This window comes from Danio rerio, chromosome 17 (genome assembly GCF_049306965.1).
Source record: "Danio rerio strain Tuebingen ecotype United States chromosome 17, GRCz12tu, whole genome shotgun sequence".
Lineage (NCBI taxonomy): Eukaryota > Metazoa > Chordata > Actinopteri > Cypriniformes > Danionidae > Danio > Danio rerio.
In genome coordinates this window covers 34,514,108-34,537,852 of record NC_133192.1, presented here as the reverse complement: position 1 = coordinate 34,537,852, position 23,745 = coordinate 34,514,108, and the positions used below count along the sequence as shown (strand labels likewise).

Below are 23,745 nucleotides of genomic sequence, written 5' to 3'. Positions count from 1 at the left end.
ATCTGTGACAAAAAAAATAATAAATTATTGTACTTAAAAAAATACGATAGCAGTCAAAATGAAAGTGAATGGAAAGAGTTACAAAAATATTAGAAATAATAAGCTAGCCATTTTATATGTATTTTTGAATGAAAACGATTGTAAATTTTCAATTTAAGGGCATATGGTAAATGCATTGCCAAAGAAATAAATTTGTAAAATTAGATTAAAACCAAGTCTTTTTTTTCAATTTATAAAAATATATTTTTGTACACTAAAGTGTTGTAAAATTCCATTTTATGTTCAGTTATTTCACATTAAAGGCTAAAAAAATATCAAATTCTTTGCCATAAAAGTGAAGATAATGAACCTACACAGTGAAGGCAGAAAGAAATGCTCATTTTAGGAGAAAATATTCAGATGGCACTTAGAGGCCTTGCATCTGAACTCTTCGATTTGTTACTGTACTATGGAGGAAGCATTTTATACGCATTTGTTTATGTTATATTTTACAGTGCGATTAAACATTTAAGTACTGAGTTTACTATTAAAAGTTTTAGAATGAGAAGTAGATTTTGGCTTAGTCGCGGGTAATTATGCTTAATTTATTATCACTATAGAAAGTAAAAAAAAAAGAAAAAGTGGATTCAGAGGCGGTTTGTATAGAGGGCCCAAGTGCACATACAGTGGGGTGAATGAATCATACACAATTATTATAATTTTTTTTAATGAAAAAATTATGAAAGTGAAATTTTTATGAAAGTTAAAAATATGAAAGTTGTTTTTCAACACGAATTGGAATTAATCCTAATCTTGATAAAATCGAGAAATAATTTTTATCTGGAAAAAAAATATTTTTACTTAAAAAAAATTAAAAACTGATGTCACAATAAACAAAGTGACAGTGAAAGGGGTTCTGGGGTAGTTAAAGCATAAATATTAAGTTAGCAATTTTATATGTAAATATTTATTAAAATTATTGCAAATTGACAATTTAAGGGTTCAGGGTGAATGATATTTGCATTGTCGAAGAAATGAATTTAGAATATTGGATAAAACTTATATTTTTGCACAATTTTACACTAAAATAATGTAAACATTCACGAATATGTTCAGCTTTTTCACATTAAAGGCAATCAAAATATCCTATTTTTTTGCCATAAAAGTGAGGAAAACGAACCTACACACTGGATCCTGAGAAAAAAATACTAATTTTAGGAGAAAATTTTCTCTTTAATTTGTTGCTATGCTATGGAAGTAGTATTTCAGAAGCATTTATTTATTTATTTACTCTATATTTTACAGTGTAATTAAACATTTAACTTACTTAATTACTCCCAGGGCCATTTGTATCGAAGTTAAAGTTGACCATATTGGTGTTATTATGAGGTGAGTTGTTAGCCCAACGCTCAACCTGGAGGACCAGAACATACACACATACACTACAGATAATTTAGCTTACCCAAATCACCTACAGCACATGTTTTTGGGTAATGGAGGAAACCCACGCGAGCATGAGGAGAACATGCAAACTCCACACAGAAATGCCAACTGGTTCAAACCAGCGACCTTCTTGCTGTGTGGCGACAGCTCTAACCACTGCGCTACCGTGTCACCCCAAACATTTAACTAGTGAGTTTATTATGTTGAAAGGTTTAGCATGAGAATTAGATTCAGGGTTAGTTCCATGTCATTTATTGTTATCACTATAGTAAGTACATGGAACGTGTCAAACAAGGACATGTAAAATAAAGTGTGACCCCCCCTTTTTTCCATGGATATTAATGTATTAATATAATGTATCGCCACGTATAGCAAAGAAAATCGGAACTTGGAACTGCTGGAAGTAATTGAGTAATCACTTACGCTTTCACACTTTCACATCATCTACCGCCAAGAAGCGAAACGCAGCGTGACAGCCTGCACAAAACACGCCGGCCACCGACACACATAGTGTTTTCTTTATTAGTATTAATTTTCTCCAGGGGCTCTGTGGGCCATTTAAACCGTGGCCCACGTATTTTTCCTCTCAACTTGACTGAATCAGGAGTCCTAAAGAGGGCATATGAAATATTGATGTGGAATTGTCTGCCGTGCGATTCAGCTGTGTTTACCGCACAGCAGAGCGGCCTTAGAGGCTTAGCCTACACAATAGCCGTAACAAAAGAACAACAGCTGATCCGTGTGAGGCGAGGAGGTGACAAAACAGTTAAAGCATGCTGCTGGCTATGGGCAAGCAGTCAGCAGATGCAGACAAAAGGGTTTGTGACAAGAATAACTCTCCCTCTCTCTCTTTCTCTCTCTCCTTTCCTCTGTCTCTCTCTCTCTCTCTCTCTCTCTCTCTCTCTTTCCAAGGCAAGCAGTCAAGAGGATCCAAAATACCAATACCCTTTTCTCCTTGACATTGTCTTCTTCCATAGTCAGCATTTTACTGCCCTTTTATGGTAAAAAAAATGAGTTGGAGAAATTCCTCATAGGAATATTCTTAGCAATGCAGCACTCCTGGGTTTTACCCCACCTTCACGTCAGCAGCTACGCAAAAGAATCAGATTTGATGCGAACATATCTCTGCTGCAAATAGGATAAAGACAAATCAGTTAGCTCTACGATTTTCGCATTAGCGCTAAACAGGTGCACACACCTGCATCATACAGAGACATTTTGTAGAGGAAGAATGTAAATCCTGTGGAAGACCTTTGAAAGAGCCAAACCATTTTTGAATCTCTTGGACTTGCATGTGCATTCACAAAATACAAAAAATTTGTAGAAATTTTTTGGAAGTCTGAAAAAGCTAACTATTAAAATGTGTTTCAAAAGTAGGCCTTGGCGATTAATCAAAAAGTAATCGAAATCGACATTCAAAACTTATACTCGATCAAATTTTTTCGGTTTACAACCAATGAACACTCAACGGATAGAGAATACCAATATTGCACTCCAAAAGTTTGCGTTGAACAAATTTCTACATCTGACCACAAGAAGGCATCTTCAGCAGAATCCTACTGGTGTTAGCTTCTAAATAAATTACTTTTAAATTGTTACATTCACATTTATATTCAAGACAGAATGCAGATACTTTGTTTCATTACAAATAGACATCCTCCTGAATAACTATCTCAGGGTCTGACCGAAAAGTTAAAATTTCCATGCGTCTGAGTGATTTATCAACCAGCAAAGCACAAATAAAATGGCATACACAACACTCAACGCTCTAACTCACTCATTTTAGCAGACAAATGTAAGGAATAGTGACTAAGGGTGTGTGTGTGTGTGGGGGGGTGCAATTTCAGATCCAGTCTAATCATAAATTCATCATACTTCAGTTAAAATGTTCAGTTAATCGAGATTTAGATTTTAGGCCAAATCGCCCAGCCCTATTTCAACAGTGTTCATTTTGACAGCAAATTTAGATTTAGTTATAGTCTTAGTCTTTTGACTAAAACTCCATTTTAGTTTTAGCCATGTTTTAGTTGACTAAATTTCATTTAAGTCAACTAAATTTACTCTAGATTTAGTTGACTAAAATATATTTCGTTTAATTTAAGTGTAATTCAATTTAAATATTATATACATTTATTTATACAAATAAACCATACAAACATACAAATAATGAATCTTCTTTCTCTCAGCTGTCGCCATGTCATTATAGTTTAATCAGACTGACAGACGTCTCAATGGAAGATGATGTAATCCGCATTGGATCAGTTACTTTTCAAATGTGTGTGCGTCATGCATCACACACCAAGATTAATTTTGATTCGATATTCACCGAAATACGTCCCTCAATCACATTCTCGTCTCGTTTTTATTAGTCAACAAAATTGTCAGTACATTTTTATAGTAGTCGTCGGCATCATCACTTAATGTGTATTTCAAGAGTTCACACTTAGCTGAAGATTTATTACAAAGCTTGGCATGCTGTCCTGGGAGAGAGCCCTGAGCTCAGAAGATCCTCAAACCCGGTGCTCCCTCAAAATTTCCAAGACGAGAGGGGAGTTTGAGCTCAGGTAGATCTCAAGAACTCTCCTGCTGTAGTAGCTAATGAATAGATAGTGATTGTTCTTAAAAGATAACTATTTGCTAGGCCCACATCAATGGTGCCGATTCGGATTAGTCAATTAACTTAAGTTGCATATTTTTAGATTTTTAGATTTTTAGGAAACTGGGGGAAACCCACGTGGGAAACCCATCTAAGAAAGGAGGAGGAGTAGGGGTGGAAAGGGTGATTCTTCAAAATGAAGATGGCTGTTATATGGAACTTAGGGTATATATATTGACTTAGGAATCGTCTGGTTGGTGAATCAAAAATTGGATAATGCAGGATTATTTTCTCATGAAAATAATAGTTAATGCCTCCATGGGGAAAAAATAAATGTTAAAGCAACATTATTTGCAAACATTTTACGAGCGCAAGTATATGACAAGTAAAACAAACATGAACAAAACTGAGTGATGATTCATGTAAATCAATGATTATTTTAACAAATTAATTCTACTGAATAATTTATTTAAACCAAATCACTCAAACGAAACAGACCTCCCAATACGATTCAGGAGATATTTTAGTAAGGCAGATTTTGTGAAATTACACCACTGCTTGTGAAAACTCGATTGTTCTGTGTAAAGCAAAGCAGTTGTGTTAGACTTTTCAGTTGGGAGCAACATTGAAACTAAACATTGTCATTTTAATGTTGAATCCAAATTTGTTACTGAAAAAAAAAAAAAAAAAACTAGACAGTTTGTGTAAACTTCAAAGTGAATCGCTTAAATGTCTCGACATAAAACCAGCTGGCCAAAAACATTACCAAGATGACCACCAATCAGACTGACTTGCCTTTAGGGGACTATGGGCGTATCAAAAAGAGACAGACTCCTGAGACCATGCAAATTTGAGAAAGGCACCTTTATCACTTTTTTTTCTCCTCCTTCCTGTGTGCAATTATTCTGTTGTTTTCCAGAAAGCTGCTGGCCATTGTCTGGGGGGTGGAAGACTTACAAAAGCGTGAAAAAAAATAGGGGAGTGGGTATGTTGCGAGTTGGGGTGTTGGGGAGGTTGGATATCTATAACCTTTGTAATCCCCCCCACCACCACCACCACCTCCTCTCTTCTCTTTTTCTTTCTCACCCCCTCCATTCCATGTGACATTCATTCATCAGCCAAGTGCGTTTGGCAAGCCCTTCGCCTATGAGCGCCGTCCCAGTGACCACTAACCTTGGTATGTCCTGACACTCGTGATGAGTATCTGCAGGACACAGAAGGCAAGCAGGCTGCTATGTCAGGCCTTTATTGTGTACTGCCGAGGCTGGGGACAGTCAGCATAATCAAACAAATGACCCCTGAAGGCTGTGCCCCTCGGGGAGGGAGAAGTAGAAGGAGACAGAGCTCTGGCCAAAAGCACTTGGGCAGGATTTTTTTATCTCCTCTTCTCTCCCCCCCTCCCATCCTATGATCTTGCCCCAGGAGAAAGAGTGGAGGAGGGGACAAATTACTGTACGGCACTGTACAAAAATGTCACCCGTTTGAGACGGACAGCATTTGAGCACAGCAGCATTTCAGAGAAACTTGTAAGCTACTCATAATAGTTCAATTACAGTCAGGATGCTCATAAGAAAGACCAAAATATTACACTGCAAGATGGGTGATGTTTTTTAGAATCATTTCAGATTTATAATCAAATATATATATATTAATTATTATCCTAATTACGAAATTATTAGAATATATGAGTAAATCATTGTTCAATTTAATCATCTAACTGAACGCACTAAACTGAATCATAAAGAAACTGTCCTATAAACATTACTGAGTGATGATTTACTGTAGATGAATCAAGGAGTTGTTTTAACCAGTTCATTCAAATTAATTGCTGGAATGAACAAACATGCTAAAATGAATCAGATATTCCAAGGCTATTTTAAAAACATGATTTAATAAACAGAACTAAAATAATAAGTAATAATACTAATAACTAATTCAAATAAAATAATAAAATAATATTTAATAATAATAAAATAACAGAACTTCAAAATAAAATCAAACCAATGACAACCAGTCAAAATGAACCGATTCTAAAATGAATCAGACCTCAAGTGTGATCAGTTCCTTCAATGCTACTTGTTGAAAGCACTAAGACTTTGACTAAAATTGCACTCTACTACCCTTAAGAAGTGCACTCCTTTGTGGAGCAGCCATTTCTAGTGGTGTCTAAAACCATAGTGGACATTCTGAATTGCACTCAATCTATCACACAATGCAACACAATAACGAGTTTACAACCAATGTACACTCAACGGATGGAGAATACCCATAATTCACTCAAAGAGTTTGCGCTGAATGGATTTCCATACTGACCAGAAGAAGGCATCCACAGAGGAATCCTATTGTTGTTAGCTTCTAAATAAATTACTTTTAAATTGTTCAATTTACATTTATATAAAGGCAAAAATAACTATCCCAGGGTATAACCAAGAAGTTAAGAATCCAATGCGTCTGAGGGATTTATCAAACCACAAAGTACAAACAAAACAACATACTATCTTATTTACTCATTTTTGTAAACAAACGTAAGGAATAGTGACCAAGAGTATAGGGTCTATTTTAGATCGAACCTAACTTGTTACTGGACAAAATATGCTAGTACGTTAGAATACTCAGTTAGCAACTAAGCTAATTTTAGCTATTTACTCCGGAGCAAATCATAAAAGGGATGTAGACCCATGCGCATTACAACCCAATCAAGCCATCAACTACACTACGGTGAATCATAACATCTAGTTTAACTGCCATAAGTTCAGTATTTATAGCCATGCTATAATTTAATACTGCATCACAACCAAAAGTCAAGCACTTATGATAGTGGCGGCAGAGTGAAACATCTTCCGCACTGGTCAAGGCCTTCCAGACAAGGGTATGCCTTTGATGACAGTATATTTAACACACTTAATGGAAAAAAAAAGGGAGCTGGGGATGGTGTGGGTCGCATGGATGAGATTCTTTGTCCAGACAACTGCTCACCTGGCAGGCCCTTTGAGAAGCAGTCAGAGTCTGATTGATAGTACTGATGCCAAACTAAGCGCTGATCCCGATCCATGGGGGAGGGCTGCATTGATAAAAACCCAGTATAGGACTTTAACCTTGTAAGGAAGGATGAATATTAGATGGTGCCATGAGCTTTGCTGTGAATGTGTTGATTTGGGGTGGATGAACGAAAAACTGATCTGGCTCTTTTCAAACCTTTAATAGCTTCTTCAAAGTACAGTTCACTCATACACAAAAGAAAATATTCTGAAACACACTCTCAAAAATAAAGGTACAAAATCTGTCACTGGGGTGGTACCCTTTCAAAAGGTAGTACATTGGTACCTTTAGGGTACACTTTTGTACCTTTAAAGTTTATATTTTTACCATTAAGGTTTACAATTGTACCTTTAAGTAACAGTGAGGTACACATTTGTACTTTTTAAGTATTAATAAGGACCCGTTAGGAACAAAAATATACATTTTGAAAAGGTACCACCCCAGTGACAGATTTTGTTTGTTTATTTCTGAGATGCATATAATGAAAGCACGTGGAGTCCAAAACAACAGCGAGTTGTTACATCTTTTCCTTTACTGCACTCTCAGAAATAAAGGTATGCAAGATGTCACTCGGGTGGAACCTTTTCAAAAGGTACACATTTGTATTTAGAGGGTCTATATTGGTACCGCAAAAGTATATATTAGTACCTAAAAAGTTTAAGAGGAACACTTTTGTACTTTCTGGGTCTTTATATGAGGTATTAATATTTGAGGTATTAATAGGGACCTTTTAGATACAAATTTGTTTCTTTTAAGAATGTACCACCCCAGTGACAGCTCTTGTACCTTTATTTTTGTGAGTGTGTGTAAGGAAAAGTCAGGTAGGATCAGTAAAGGTCCTGAAAACGGGACTCAAACTCAAGGTTGTCAAAGCCAGAGCACTGCCAACAAGGCTATCAGCTTAAATCAAAAACAACTTCTTTCGATTTCAAAAAAAAGAGAAAGAAAACAGCTTTGGAATGACATAAAGTTGAAAAAATCCATTTATCCTTCTATGTTAGCACGTTTAATATGCAAAAATGTGTTTTTTGTCCTTATATGCAACCTTTGTGACTGTTTTTGTGTGTCTGTGTGCCTGCTTCTCTGTCTGTGTTTGAGCGTGTGGGTGATTGTGAGTGTGTGTGGCAGTAAGCACCATGTCTGGGAAGTGTCTTGTCTAGCTGTAGGGGAGGTGACTTAGTTCTTTGCCTGGCTAATCATCTCTATAGTGTTAGGGGAGAGGGACTGTCACTGGTGCTAAAGAGATCACAGGGCCAGTCTACAGTACGCCCCCGGTCTTGGTCCTCTCTCATGAACAACAGCCTCATGCCAGAGAGAATGTGTTCTGGGTGTAGAGAACATACTCTTCAGTAGAGCCCTAAACACTACCTGATTGCTTTGCATGGGAAAACACTACAGAGTGAGGTACAGACTTTGTCTGAGAGCATCAAGCACCAAGTATATATTACTTTTTTCCACCAATGATGTAGCTGTAGAGTAGATTTGATTGTATATTAAATCTTCCACTTAAACTAAGTTGTTTAAGATTAGTCAACAAGTCACCAAGATGGATTTGGACCAAACACTACAACTTTGGTTGGAAACTTGGAGGGATAAGATACTGTATGTGACAAGACTGGAATCTAGTTTCTCTGGAACTCGATGAGAAGCGAAGCAGAATTTAATATTTTTATGGGCCACTATCAGTGGTAAAATCTTCTCCTTCCCCTTCTAGAAGTGGAAGCATATTGAGACAAAAAGACATTTTATGAGACACACGCTAACAATCTTGTGTCAAATAAAGGGAAGTCAACAAATTATGTTTCGCTCCCTCTAGGAAGTAGACTGTAAAAGAGGAACAGCTCAGGTAATGTTTAACCCAATGAGTTCCTCTTGGTTACAACCTCACAAATTCAAAACATTGACTGTAAGGTGTTGTTACGGGATGGTTTGTCCCATTTCAATAAAAAAAGTCACTGTGACCATTGAAATTCAATTAGGTACTTTCTCATCCCACACTGTTGCCGTTAGAAGCAAAACGTAAGGACAAAAGATTTGAAAGACTTAACAGTTAAGTTCCACTCCAACATGGGCATTCAAGTAGACACAGCAGAGTGTTTCAGCAACTGAAACAAAGAAGAATTAGTGTAGCGGCTATGTTTGCGACAGTTCTTTATTCTCAGACTTGGCAGCCCAATGCTTTCCTGCACAATTTCTGTCAGGAGGGGCTTTCAGATCTTGAAGGGTCCTGCTTGAGCCTCAATGCAAAATTGTTTATTTTCTTTTCACTCTTTTTTCTTTTCTTTTCTTAATCAGAGACTTGGGATGGTAACACAATATGTTTATTAATGTCATTGTCTCCTTGTGTATCAGCAGGTTCCGGAGCGATTCCTGGAAGTGGCACAGATCACGTTACGGGAGTTTTTCAATGCCATTGTGGCAGGCAAAGATGTTGATCCTTCCTGGAAGAAGGCCATATACAAGGTCATCTGCAAGCTGGACAGTGAGGTCCCAGAGATTTTCAAATCTCCCAATTGTCTGCAGGAGCTTCTGCATGAATAGTGATTTTAATTGCTTACCAAGTTATCATCCCTTCTTCTTTTCCCGAATCTTTACAAAGTAAGAGGTAGCATTCCTATTTTTAAGTCCCAGCTACTTTTGAATGACTTAGCTGTTAATTCTTTCATTTTTTTGTGCTTCTTTTTGGGAAAGTCTATAAAATCCTTGATTGTTTTGACTGTATTCGATCCTTACCCCATTTCCCCTTGCCTTTAAAATGGGCATTACTATGTTTACCTTACAACGGTTAACAAATGGAACTGACACCCTGAATTTCTCTCTTTCATTGGTCATTTTTTTGTTGAGGGGTTTGTTTTATCCCAGGATGTTTGCAATGTGTGATGGTTTTACTATTGCTGAATAAGACTTTGCATTTGTAGCTTGTATAGATGTAATTATTATTTATGATTAATATAATTATCACCATTAATGTTATTAATGCTTGCTGCAAAAAAAAGGAAGGAAAAGAAAGGCAAAAAAATTGACATGTGGTATTCTTGTTTCTCATGGCAATGCTACAGAAAATAAATTATTCTTTGGACAAAAAAATAATAATAATAAAGAGGGATATACATTTTCTATGTGGGAAATTCATATATTATATATATATATATATATATATACATATATATATATATTTGACGTTATTCTTGAAAGAAACAGCATTAACTGTTTGTTTGTTTTTTCGTTTCTTTTCTTTTTTTTTTGGTTTAGCCATTCTTCTGTGTTGGCTAGGGTCCAATGTTCTTGTGTTTTGTGTCCACATTGATAGCACTGGCTCTAGGGAGGGAGGCCTACTCATAGGTTTTTTTTTTCCTTGACAGAGCAGCCTCTCCTGTAACTAAGCAACATGGCCATTTCATACTGGGGCAAGCCAGTTCGGCACAAAAAAAATGGACGCCTTCCAACTGAGAAACCATTCTTGCTTATAAAAAGCACACTGTCAAAACTGCTCACACAAACACACACACACGCTCTCATACAAACACAGTAATTCACAAACATAAACACGTGGCGTACGTCGTCAAGACCAGAGAATTATCGTCGCCGCTGATTTCCTCCACCTGATAGCTGGGAACACCTCTATAATTGGACCGTAAATTTGGTCGATTATCTCAAATTCGGTTTACACAGCAGACGTTTTGGCTGAGAAGTGTTTTTTTTTTTATTTTGTTTTCTTTCTACGTACTGGATTGTACATATTTTATTTGTTCGAAATGTACAGCTTTTTTTGCTTATTATTCACAATCACCTGATTATGTTATGGAAGTGTACAGTTTATCAGTAGTGAAACGTAATGCTAGAGAGAGAATTTGTTTGTTCAGTTGTACCTTCAATGAATCAAATGAAGTTCTTCGATTTGAAGTTTAGAAGCTAAACCGATTAACAGATCTACTTAAATGTAACCAACAATTAGCCTACCCTAAGGAAACAAAGAAAAGCACAGTTTCCTCTCAAAACAGCATCCGCAAAAGAAAAGGGGGCCTTCAGACTCTTTGTGCATCCCTTACTAGTTCACAAATAAGAGTCGGCAGTAGAGGGCAAGGGCTGGACATGTGATCTGCTCTGGAAGCCTGTGCCGTTTGCATTGGGCAAATCCAGCTGATGAATTGAAACGCAGGCCGGCAATTATTGTCAGCACAATGCCTTAAAAAACCTGCTGACTTCTAGATTAATGGGCACAAAAGAGCATGAGGTGCTGTCATTCTGTCGCCAGGGCTGGCATCATCCACAGCCCCCGGACAACGCACAAAACGCCAAGCTATTCACTATGCATTGTAAAGAGGAGGAAAAACAAACCCAAAACAAAGTTAGATGATGTTTGGCCCTGTTCTATTCTCAAGCCTCTCGCAAGGCTGTGTTGACATGCGTTCTCCTTTACATGCATTGTGAGGAAATAAACAACTCTTTGAAGCCGGAAGGAGTTCTGTTATGGCTGTTAATTCATTTAAAGGTGACATTTTTAACCTAAAAGTGGAAGTTGTGTCATTACAGTATTTTAATTTGTACATAAAATGGTGCTTAGTGGAATTTAGCTGTTCACAATCAGGCATGGTGTATCTGATAAATGCCTGTGCCTAACTTTATATACACCAGCAAACAAAATGTGTAAGAAATAACACCATTTGACTATTTAATCCAACAAAGTTAGCACAGATGGTTATGTTTCCGGTTTTAAAACGACATGACCTCACACTAATATATTCTGAACTACATGCAAAGTCCAGGAAAACTAACTTTTACGGCTCATTTGAAGAAGAACAAGTGTGACGCTTGGTTCCCCACAAATCTGAAGTACTTTAAGCCATTTATCGTAGCACAGAGGCAATACGTGTGCATAGGTGTGTGTGCGTGCTTACTCGTGCATGTGCGTGTTTGCAGGGAGTGTGTGATACACGCGCATGATAGTGCGCTAGTTTTAGTTCCCACAAGGACTTCTGTTTATTTCCTTTTATCTATTGTTTCTCTATTTGTATTTATCACTGTACTGCATCTTTAAGACAAAGCAGAGGAAGGTTACAGTCTGTTCAACATCTTCAGGATCTCTTTTTTTCTTCATATTGTACATCGAGAAGTGTTATGATGTTTTAAATGTGCTCTCAGTCCACTATTTTTCCTACCCCTTCATCTCGCCACCTCTTCAGGGTTGCCCGTCGAAGGTGTTCTCGATCGGTCAGCATTAATTTGGTATTGAAATGAGATGGATCTGTTTGCGTGGTTACACAGGGTCACTTGCTGTGTTGCTTTGTGTCGAAAGTCCTAAATGTAGCCGTGTACATTTCGCACTCCATTAAGTGGAAAAAAAAACTCTGATTTCGAGTTTGGGTATGAAGTACACATTCATCTCACTTGTGCTACATTTGACATAAGAATATTTTTGTTTGTTTTCATGCAATGAAAGAAGAAGAAGAAAAAAAATCTCTTATGTAGTGATATGTACAAAATCAATTGCCAAACTCAGTTTGGGACTGTTTTTTATTACAAAGAAAGACACTCACAAAGAGAAAAGGAAGAAAGAAACTTTGTATATGACTATATTTCTGGGAGGGGAACAATTATTTGTACTGAATGCAATGTGTTGTACAAGACTCTTGACTCTTTGTAGATTCAATGCTGTATTTATGAAGTGTGTGCTCCCTGGAGGGTTTTAAACATGGTTTCACTGGCTTCGACATGTATGTAAATACAAACCGAAAATGAGAAAACACTGCCTTTCTATGATTTAGCAATATGATGTAAATAGCATTGTTATGCTTTTTTTGTATGAAAGAATTCTTTGATTCTAGTATGGTAATTCCAGCTGAAACTGTTACAATTTTCTTTGAAGGATACACATACACTGTTAACGGGATAGCGTTGTGGATTTCGTTGTCGATTTGTCATGCAGAAGTTTCATAATTTATTGGTTTAATTTATCATAATTTATTTGGTGATGGTGTACAATTTTTTGGTATTTCTGGGGATGTATTGTAATATTATTTGGTAGAGAGAGACGATATAAACGCCCTCCTAAGCTCCTTAACTCTGTAGAGACATAAAGAGACGCTTATGTCCAGGTAGCCATTGTAATTTCAGACACTGTAGTCATAAAAGACGCTTGATAAAAAAAAAATCAAAACGAAAAGAAAAAAAAAATGTACAACAAAACTTTTCTTCTATCTTGTTTGGAAGGTGAAAAAAAATGTGTGTTTTGAAGTTTTTATTTCTAATCACTTAATCAGACTTTTACCTTTGCTTTTTACCACCTACACAATACAGTAGTCAAAGTGCCTCGTGTGCCTTCCATCTCCTCGGAACTGAATGTATGTGCAGTATATATGCAAGCTTGTGCAAAATAAAAACTAAGTCCTAGATCAGGTGTTTCCTTTTGCCATTTGTCATCATTTAGATCAGCATGTTAATCGGAGAGAAAAAAAGGAGGTTTGGAGTCGCCCTGTGATGCCAGAAGAAGTGCAAGTAAATATTCTCAGAACCCTAAAATATTATAATGTTAGGCTCAACTGACAAATCTGACTACTACAAAAACATTTAACCCCTAGACATAACCATCACTGTGGAGTGAACAGATCATATGAACATTATTTAAATAAAAAATACAAATTGGCCACTAATTCACACAAAACAAAAAATTATTTTGTTGGTCATAAATAAAAAAAAATAATAACAACATATATATATATATATATATATATATATATATATATATATATATATATATATATATATATATATATATACTTTTTTAATTACCCTAACCAGCCTAGTTAACCTAATTAACCTATGTTAACCTATGCTGTATAGAAGAGTCTTGAAAAATATCATAGTAAAATGTTATTTGCTGTCATCAGGGCAAAGATAAAATAAATCAAGTTATTAGAAATGAGCTATTATAATGTTAGGCTCAACTGACAAAACTGACTACTACAAAAACATTTAACCCCTAGACATAACCATCACTGGGGAGTGAACAGATTATATGAACATTATTTAAATAAAAAATACAAATTGGCCACTAATTCACACAAAACAAAAAATTGTGTGAGCTATTTAGGAATGTGGTGAAAAACTCTCCTCTCCGTTAAACAGAAATTGGGAAATAAATAAACAGGGGGCTAATAATTCAGAGGGGCTAATTTTTCTGACTTCAACTGTGTTGAACTAACATAAAAAATAATTGTAAATGATTGATAATTAAATGGTAAAATACTATTATACAGTTCATGTAAGCATTATAGCAAAATACTCAAAACTGTAAAACAAGGGTAAAATTTGGCTCCCTTACAGTTTAATAAAACTTAATCATGTTCAAAAACTTTTAACAGAAAAGGTAAGGTTTTTTTTTTTTTTTTTTTGGTACAATGTTCATGATGTATTTCAAACACTGCCTTTGAGGTTAGTAATTTGAGTTTAAGGGTTGGTTGAGGAGTCAACAATGTAATGACTTGTAATTACAGAAATGTATTAAATGCAGAAAAACATTAGTACAATCCAAAAACCATAATAAGTGCACTGTAATAAATTATTATTTTAAAAGTTAGTACTGTATTAGCTATACATACACTGTTAAAAAAATCCTTTATTTTATTTTAACATAAAATAACGGCTGATAATTAGCAGAAATTTACTGTAAAAAAATGGCCATTAAATGACAGAAGTTTACTGAAAAATAACTGATGTTAAATTAAGGAAGTTTTCTGCCGAACTGAATTACAGTAAATTTCTGTAATTTACCATCAGTTATTTTACTTTAAATTACTGTAATTTACCATCAGTTATTTTAAAGTAAATTTCTGTAATTTACCATCAGTTATTTTTTCAGTACATTTCTGTTATTTAACAGCCGTAATTTTTTTTTCCGCACCCCAGATGCTGAAAAAACATAAAATAACAGATTTTTTTTACAAGTGTAGTTTTTTTACACTGTCTGAACTAAATTATTATAACTCCAAAAAATAAAAGAAACAAAACCGAAAACAGAAAAAAATGCACATTTTTTTCTACAATAAAACTAATAACGTTCTGCTTTTCATTTATTTAAAAATTCCATTTTAAGTATCTCAAAGACATGTTGAATGTATTTTTTACTATAATCAACATTATGCCCTAAATGGTGTCAACTGATTTTAACTTGTACTTAACCAGGAAAAACTGTGAAGCTGTGAAAGCAATGCGCGCTCCCTTTTTCCTACAGTATGTAAATGAAATTTCTAATCAAGCCTGTTTTTTGTCATTTTTTAATTGAGGTTTAATAGACCCACTGTCGGTTCTCTTCATCAGATATCACAATTCTCAATGAAACTGTCTTTTGACAAAACACTAGAGTGGTGTCATTTCAACCAGGTTAATATAAACAATCTGAGGGGGAGATAAAATATAATAATAATAAAGTGCTTCAAATACACACATCAACAGACAATCTTAATTGCAAAGAAAGAGGGCGGAAAAAGGTGCGCGTGGGGAGAAAAGAGCAGCGCTCGTGCTATTGTGGCTCGTGCAGCGTTGTGGAGGAAAGCGGGGCGGCCTCTGCTGTAATTTATAGTCTGATACAAAGAGGCACTTTAGCGGGCCCGGACTACTCCAGCGGCTCCGCTGAACAGGAGGTGGGGTCAATCCCCCCCCCCCCACAAAACCCCACCGCCACCCTCCGCGCCATAATGACGAGCAGAGCTGCTCGCCGCTCCCCTTCTGTTTGATTTCATCATCGCGCCTTTGAAAAGCACATCTTAACAGCACAACAATAAAACAGCTGTGTTTGTGTTGGCCCATTCATTGTTGAAAATTTTACCACCATCCCCTCTTCTCTCCCCTCCCTAAAGAGATAACACGAGAATAATGTCGCTACCGTGATGCTCTCTCAGAAAAGAGAAAGGAAAGATCGCTGTTATTAATTGGTTGTTATTTAAGCGGAGGGGGGAGAACGGTTTTGTTCAATACTCTCACAGGCCCTGTTCGGGAGGTAGAACAAATTTTGATCGCTTTAGTAGCAATGTTGTAAGCATGCTAGACACTTTTTTTTTTTATTGTTACTGAAGAGATTATCAGTTCTAAAATGAAATTTGGCTCTTAATTTGCTTATGTGTTATTTAGGATAACTTTTTTGTTCTGTAGAACATTGAAGAAGATTGAAGCTGAAAATGGTCCGGTAATACTTTAGTTTTGGTCACAATTCATGCTATTAACTACTGGCTTATTACCTGCCTATTAATAAGACATTAGCTGTTCATTAATAGTTATAAAGTACGATCTTATTCTGCATCCCTAATCTACCCAAATTCTAACCCGACTTCTATCTTATTAACTAATCATTAACAGATAATATGTAGTCAATTAAGCTAGTAGTGTTTATCAATTGTTTGTTAATACGTATTATAAGTAATAATAAGTGTTACATATGGTTATTAAATCAACAGCTATCAACACTTTGAGAGTCATCATATATATATATATATATATATATATATATATGTATGTATGTATGTATATATATATACATACATACATACATACATATATACACATATGTGTGTATATATATATATATATATATATATATTTATATATATATATATATATATATATATATATATATATATATATATATATATATATATATATATATATATATATATATACACATATGTAGACAGGCGAACTAAATTAACACTCATGGATACTGATGATACATTGAAGTCTTGTGAAGTGAAATGAGCACATTCATCATGAGATTCCAGTCGCATAATGATTTTAAATATTGGTCATAACATCCAAGCCAAGTAGGATTTTGATGAATACGTCCTCCCTCTTATTTGTAAACAAATAGCATCGGATCATGTTTGAGTTTGACTTTATGTTTAAGGAATCTAAAAACATTTATGAACACACTTAAGACTGTTTGCGGAGGCTTTGGATGAAAAGCGCCGATAGTCAACAGGCAAGGTAGACAAACGTCTGAAGCCCCGGACCTGAAGGTGGCTTCCAAGGGCTGACCAACTTTGAATCATTAATACTATTTCCTAACTACACGGGAAGTGGTGGCAAAACATTTTTTTTTCTTTTTTGTTAAAAAAGAGAAACAGTTTCTATTTCTGTGACGTCGCAACCAAAACAACAACATAAATTACATAGACAATTCTCACCAGGTACAGATTATGTGCTTTGTTCAGGGTTAAATTCTAACAATGTGAGGTCGAACACCATTTTACGTGACATTTATTGCCATACATATTTTCCTCAGATCTTGCTAAAAATTGCTAACAGTTTAAAAATGAAAGTCAGTGAGTCAGTGCAAACCAATAACATTTGCACTATCATCAGCCTACAGTATGTATTTTTAATAATGTAAAAATTGGATTACTATGTATTATTAGATTACAACCCTTACTATTTCTTTGGGAGTGCAGTGGCTGATATTGAAATCAATGGCTAGTATTTAAATGTTTGTTTTCTGTTGTGTCTTGAATAGCGTTTGGTGCAGATAGACAAGTTTCTAGTCTTTGGAATCTTCTCGCGTGTAGTTAGGACAAGGTGTAAGGCAAGGCTATTCAACTGGTGGCCCACGGGCCGAACTTGGCCAGCGAGGCGATTTGTTCTGGCACTCCAAACAGTGTGACCAAGACATCAAAAATAAATTTAATTAAGTTGAAAAACGGTTGCTATAGTTATGAAGTGACGTGCATCTGTTCAGTACAGCACGAGCTGCAGCTGAAGGCTGCACAGAGCATGAGTCACCTTAAGCGAGTCAGTGGCACGAGCAGCCGAAAACATTTGAATACTTCAGCTTAAATGCTTCTCAACGGCGTGTTTCTGTTGCACGGAACGAAACTGTTGCAACTAAATAAAGTTATGCCAACTGTGCGCTAGTTTAAAGTTCTGAGCATATACAGCAAAGCTAATACGCACGCACACTGTATTGACTATAGCAGCGGGCCATTTACTTATAGTGTCTTTTCCGCGAGGAAGTTAATTATTTCTAAGTTAAAAATATATTCCAATATGAGTGTGTAAGCGGAGCTATTAGACAACATTTCACGCTGTAGCGGTGAGAGTTGTGCGTGGCTTTCAGTGCAATGTAAACAAAAGATATATTAGAGGAATTATTACAAGTTATTAAAATGATTATGTATGTACGAACGAGGATAATAACAACAGTTCATTTAAATATTTACCAAATATAAAGCTTAAATTTACATTAGACGGGATAACCGTGAAACCGTGATTATTTTTCAGACTATATAATCAGAACCAAAATCTATAATTGTTGCATCCATAATTGTTATGCAGTTCAAAACATAACATATGAATGTGTCTGAATGTAGAAGAAACCTACTTCAGCAATGCACTGCTTCTGTTGTGCTTTGAAATACATTCGAATTCTTATTGAAAAAAAGCCACATCGTACAATGCACTGATATTATGTAGTTTCAAAATACCATATATTAACATTCTAATGTAGAAAAATACAACGTGAGTGTCTTAAGGAGCAAAAATACAACATATGGGCTCTTATATGATGTTGTGTCATCACTTGTATTGCAAGTTATATCTCTCCGGCCCCTCATTTGGGATGCTTTTCATGAACAGCCCCCTATGAAAAACTAATTGAATAGCACTGGCGTAAGGTATTAATGTTGTAAATAGTGTTGAGTTTCTTTCACAGACCAATCCTTTTACTTCTCGAGATCTAATTTTATTGTCAGAAGTGAATAATTTAGTTTTGCCGGTATGTTTCTTTGACACTCAAAGTCCCAATAGCCTATGACTTGCATTTTATAGATCACCAAAATCCAAAGTTTAGCCAAAAATCTTATTTAATGTTACAAAAAAAAGTAATCTAGCTCGAGGTTAAGTAAATTAACAGTAAATTGTCATGTTTGAATGAACTTCTTTAATAATCCAGCAAATTAGAAAAGAATAAAACATTTTTTTTTTTTTTTTTTTTGTCCAGTTGAAACCCTGAATAAGCTTGTGTAAGCAGCGTACCGGCTGACCTCTGTCAGATCGGGGCATTTTGTTATGGTTATGTAGAACCAGCACTAACAGGCGTGTGTGACCTTCCCTTTATCAAGAAGACAATGACCTCATCATTCCTTCTGGCATCAAATGCAACTTCAGATGCAGCTGCATGGGTTTGGATCCAGAGCTCATGGCTGAATCCAAACGACACAGACAGACGCGGTCAAACACGCCAGGCTCGTTTCTTCACTCTTTTTTTTTTTCTTTTTTTTAGTGTGGAGGACGAACCTCTGGGGCTTCCTGCCTCAGCTCCAAGCCGACAGCCTCCTTGCAGTTGGGCTGAAGCAGCATCCTTGCATTACACGAACAGTCTGCTTCATAATCAAATACCATCTGTCGCTACATCTGAACCTGTTTTTAACATCTGTGCTTTCTGGTCTTAACAAAGCTTTAAAAACCAATTCACAACTTTCACAGCTCACTGGGCTGGATGTGTATATTTACTACCTTTAATACATCTTTCTGCTACTTTTATGAGGGCTCTGCTCTCTCCCAGCTGGGGGGCTGTTAGGAGGGCTGCTGGTGGGATGATACTGCCTTGCTCAAGTACCAACTGGCCTGCCACGAGTAGCCAAGTGCAGAGCGCCACCGCACACCGGGTCGCGGAGGAAAAGGAGCGAGATTGAGGGAGGGAATACAAGGCGAAATGTGCCCCGATGAGAGAATGAACACTTTTGCCAAAACAAGTTTTGTCCATTTGCCCCTCCGATGAGGAGGCTTGGAGTTGATCGCGCTTGAAGCTCTATTACTGGAAATGGCACTGCAGGCCGAATGGCAACCAAGGGGAGAATCAGAAGCGTGGAGCAGAAGTGTGTTCAGGGTAAATGGCTAAGTGAAAGGTTCCTCCGAGGACAGTTCGGTCTGTCACCTCGCACATGCCGAGGAATCTGCCGAGTGTCTTCTACAACTTCAAACCCATTCGTCGGCAGATGTTACTAGTGAGGCTTCCAGAATCATGATGGTTTGTTCAGGAAAGCTAAAAGTAGATGAGTTTCGCCATTGCCACACGTTGGTCAAAACAGCAATCTCTCCACTCAGTCCTCATTTCATAATGAGCCATATAAATGAGATGATGTGAAACTAAATGTTGCCAAATTGGAACTGGGTGGCAATTTTACTCTTTCAACTTTCAGGGAAAAGTCTTTAAAACTCTAGATTAAGATACAAGTGCCAAGTTCTTTAAAAGTGTAATGACTTTTATGTACAGTGGTCCCTCGTTATTCACGGGAGTTAAATTCTAAAAATAACCAGAGATAGGTGCAAGTATTCAGCTTTATTTTTATACAATTATTATAGATGTTTTAAGGCTGTAAAACCCCTCACTACACTCTTTATACACTTTTCAAACAGGCATTAACATGTTTACACTTTTCTCTCTTGTTTAAACACAATCAAAGTTCAAACCTTCGTAGAAAAAAGTCAGGTATTAGAGAATAAAACCAAAGATCAAAACCTGTTGTGACGCGCAGACATTTATCCAACATAGGCTCATTCTGAAAACATAGCCCTATACAGTATATGTTTCTGGAGGCCGCAAATTATGTAGCCAGAGGTACGTATGGCTGCATTTAATTTTTTTAATGAATGCTATGGGGCGGTATGACGCCCTTCCTTTTCGCACTTACCAGCTGATTGCTTACCTCCGTGTGGACGGCTTTCCTGCTGTAACCAGTTTGACCACGATACGCTGTTCGAGTCCGGTCAAAAACGGATCCATAAAGCAGGTAAGACAAAAATAGAATTCAAAAAATAAAATAAACAAGTAAAGAACAGGGTGAGAATGTGGTCAAATCTAAAAACGTAAAAATCAGACTAGGCCTTTTCTTTTTCTGGAGTGCTTTTGAAAATTGTAGTTTGGGTTTAGGGAAGTGGGTGGGAGGGTCAATCGATAAAATTGGTTAGGTTTAGGGAAGGAGGAGGGTGGGTCAGTCGATTGGTCGGTCAGTCAGTCAGTCAGTCAGTCAGTCATTCCGTCAATCAACAGCAGCCTCTTGTGGGTTTGCGAGAACAGCAGGTGCGAATGGCACTCGCAAAAGAAATTTGAGAAGTAAAAAAGCGTACACAGCGGCCTCATGTATTTGTGAAACAAAAACTGCATTTGTATTTTGTATTTTGCTGCCTTCAGAAATGTATAGTGGTACATTTTCAGAATGAGACTGGTTTGCATTCATTACTGTCAGTTAGGGATGCAAGAATTAACTGATTTCACTTTTAACCGCAATTTAATTTGTCACGGTTAATTAATCGTAAAGGCTTCTCAACATTGCGTTTCTGTTGCACAAAACAAAACTGCTGAAACTAAACAAAGTTATGCCAATTGTTCGCTTGTTTAAAATTAAAACTAATCCTCACACACACTGGATTAACTATGGCTGAGGCACCTATAGCAGCAGGCTGTCCACATATTGTGTTGCGTCTTTTTCCTGTGCAAGTTTGTTATTTCCAATGGAGGTCCGCGCCTTGCACAGGCATATAGGGAGCGACGCCTACTAGCGCACTCAGCTGAATGCATCTTATACTGTAGCAGTGAGAGTTGTGTGTGGCTTTCAGTGCAACATAAACAAACAATGTGTTAGACGAACTATTACAAATTATTAAAAGAATTATGTGAGAAAAAAGATAACAGTTCAGTTAATAACTTAGCTAATATACAGCTTAGATTTACATTTATTCTTATATTTGTTTATTTTTGTTTATTTATTATTTGTCCTGTCATTTATTTTTAGTGTAAAATGACTACTTGTTTAAATCAAAAACTTTTTAAAGTTATTTTTAAGTACAAAGAGAAAAATGGACTATTGTTTGTTGTTGTTGTTGTTGTTGTCGTTATTATTTAGTGCTGTATTAATTGGTTACTGAGCCGCCATAAATAACACTTTAAAATGTAAAAAGTTTTCATGAGATTTTCTGAACTAGTAGAATTTTGAAATTAATAATTGCATAATAATCATTGTGGCGAGGGAGCGTGGCCGAGAGCCGTGGGAACGGGGTGAGATACCTTAAGTGGATACACCTGCGGTGCGCACCTGCCTCGGATCCCACGGAAGGAGCTCTGGACCATAAAAGGAGGACCGATGGCAGAGGAAGCCGAGAGAGGACCGGGCCCGAACATATGTTACTTTTGCTTTCAGTTTGACGGCAGTCTCCGTGAGGAGCTGCCGTACGTTTGTTTTGGTTTAGACGGCAGTCTCCGTGAGGAGCTGCCGCCATTGTTATTAATAAATATTTTAAAGCTCCGTCGGTTCTCTGCCTCCTTCTTCCCGGTGGCCAAAGGGCCGTAAACTTTATTACAGTGGTGCGGGAAAAGGGGGGACGCATTGTCCAGATGCCCTCGCCGCTGAGAGAGGGGGCGAGTGTTCGGGAGTTAACCCGAGTCGGGGAGAAACCCGTTCGTCTGCCCAGAGTGCCGTGGCCGTCTGAGGCTGGCGAGGAAAGGATCTGCCTGCTGCCGTCTCCCAGCATGGGGAGGAGCAGGGCACGCGGGGCTCACCACCGGAAGGGAAAGTGCTGAAGGGAGCCATCCCACAGAACCCGGGGGAGTCGCCGCAATCCGCCATGATGCCAGAGCCTGCATCCGTCCACCGAAGCGGGAGCGGAGCAGGAGACCAGAAATGCCGCCAGCCAGCCAGGAGAACCGCCGCCGGACGCCAGAAGACGGACGGGTGGATAGATTCCTCCACAGGGCTCCCAGCACGTCGTCACATCTATCAGCTGGTGGAGGACCGAGTGGTAGCGTGTCTGGAGAACCGAACCCCAATTTTTTTTTCTTTTTCCTCTCTCCCCTTTCTCGGTCTACTCTGTCTTTCCTCCTTTTTTTCAGTCTCCTTTTCTGTCGGCCCATCTCATATAGGTCTCGCGGGTGCTGTGGCGCGGACCTATATGAGACCTATATGAGACTGTGGAAGTTGGAAGTAACACACACCGTACACCCACAATTGGCATGTTATTTAAAATGTAATTATTCCGATGGTGCAGCAGAAATATGAACCATGTCCTGAGTCGTAGCTGGGCACCGCAGACAGCCGCTGACTTGCGGCGCCAGTGTGTGTACTCTGATATAAACCCAGTGCTTAATTTGTGAATCGCGAGGTCCCGTAACAGATCGGGGTATTGGATCTGGCATACTATCTGAGGATGTAGAAGTGTCGCGCATGAAAGTGAAGAGAGGGGGTGGTAGGATAGCAGGCTGCTGGATAGCGGAGGGGTGTGGGAGACATAAGTTAAGAGCTGGGGTGGGGGTTGGTTGTCGCGGACAAAAGTGAAGAGCGTTAGGGAGTCGTGGAACAAAGTGAAACTGAACAGCGGACGGGGAAGAAGGGCGGGTGAGTTGGGGGATTGGTAAAATGAGGTCCTAGATCCGATTTCAAAGGTGCCACATCTGGATCGAGCATGTTCCGGCACAAATTAAGCCCTGTATAAACCTATGTTTACAATTCTAAAATGCATGACGCTGCATGGTGCAGTGTATCCGATGTGCGACCCCCTTTACGATGATCTTGCTGCAGACAGTTACAACCCTTTTTGCATCCTTGTTGCATCACTACTAGCGATCGAAGATTTATGTTAACTTTGCAAGCTAAACTCATTCTGTTCTGTACAGTTGACACAGAGGAAATTGATTGACAATGGTCTACAGC

General features: G+C 37.5%; 1 protein-coding gene and 1 long non-coding RNA gene across 11 annotated transcripts in view; one reads left to right on the top strand and one right to left on the bottom strand.

The window, feature by feature from the left end:
- prox1a (prospero homeobox 1a) overlaps positions 1-10,174 on the top strand; it is a 44,014-nt gene extending 33,840 nt beyond the window's left edge. For 3 of the 7 annotated variants that reach the window (XM_073926951.1, XM_073926950.1, XM_073926952.1), the window contains exon 5: positions 9,413-10,174. In XM_073926951.1, the coding sequence (XP_073783052.1) occupies positions 9,413-9,598 (186 nt within the window). In that variant the 3' untranslated portion in view covers positions 9,599-10,174. 7 annotated transcript variants of the gene reach the window in all.
- The window catches only part of LOC137488119 (uncharacterized), a 176,783-nt gene that overhangs the window by 124,624 nt on the left and 28,414 nt on the right, over positions 1-23,745 (bottom strand). The window lies entirely within an intron of this gene.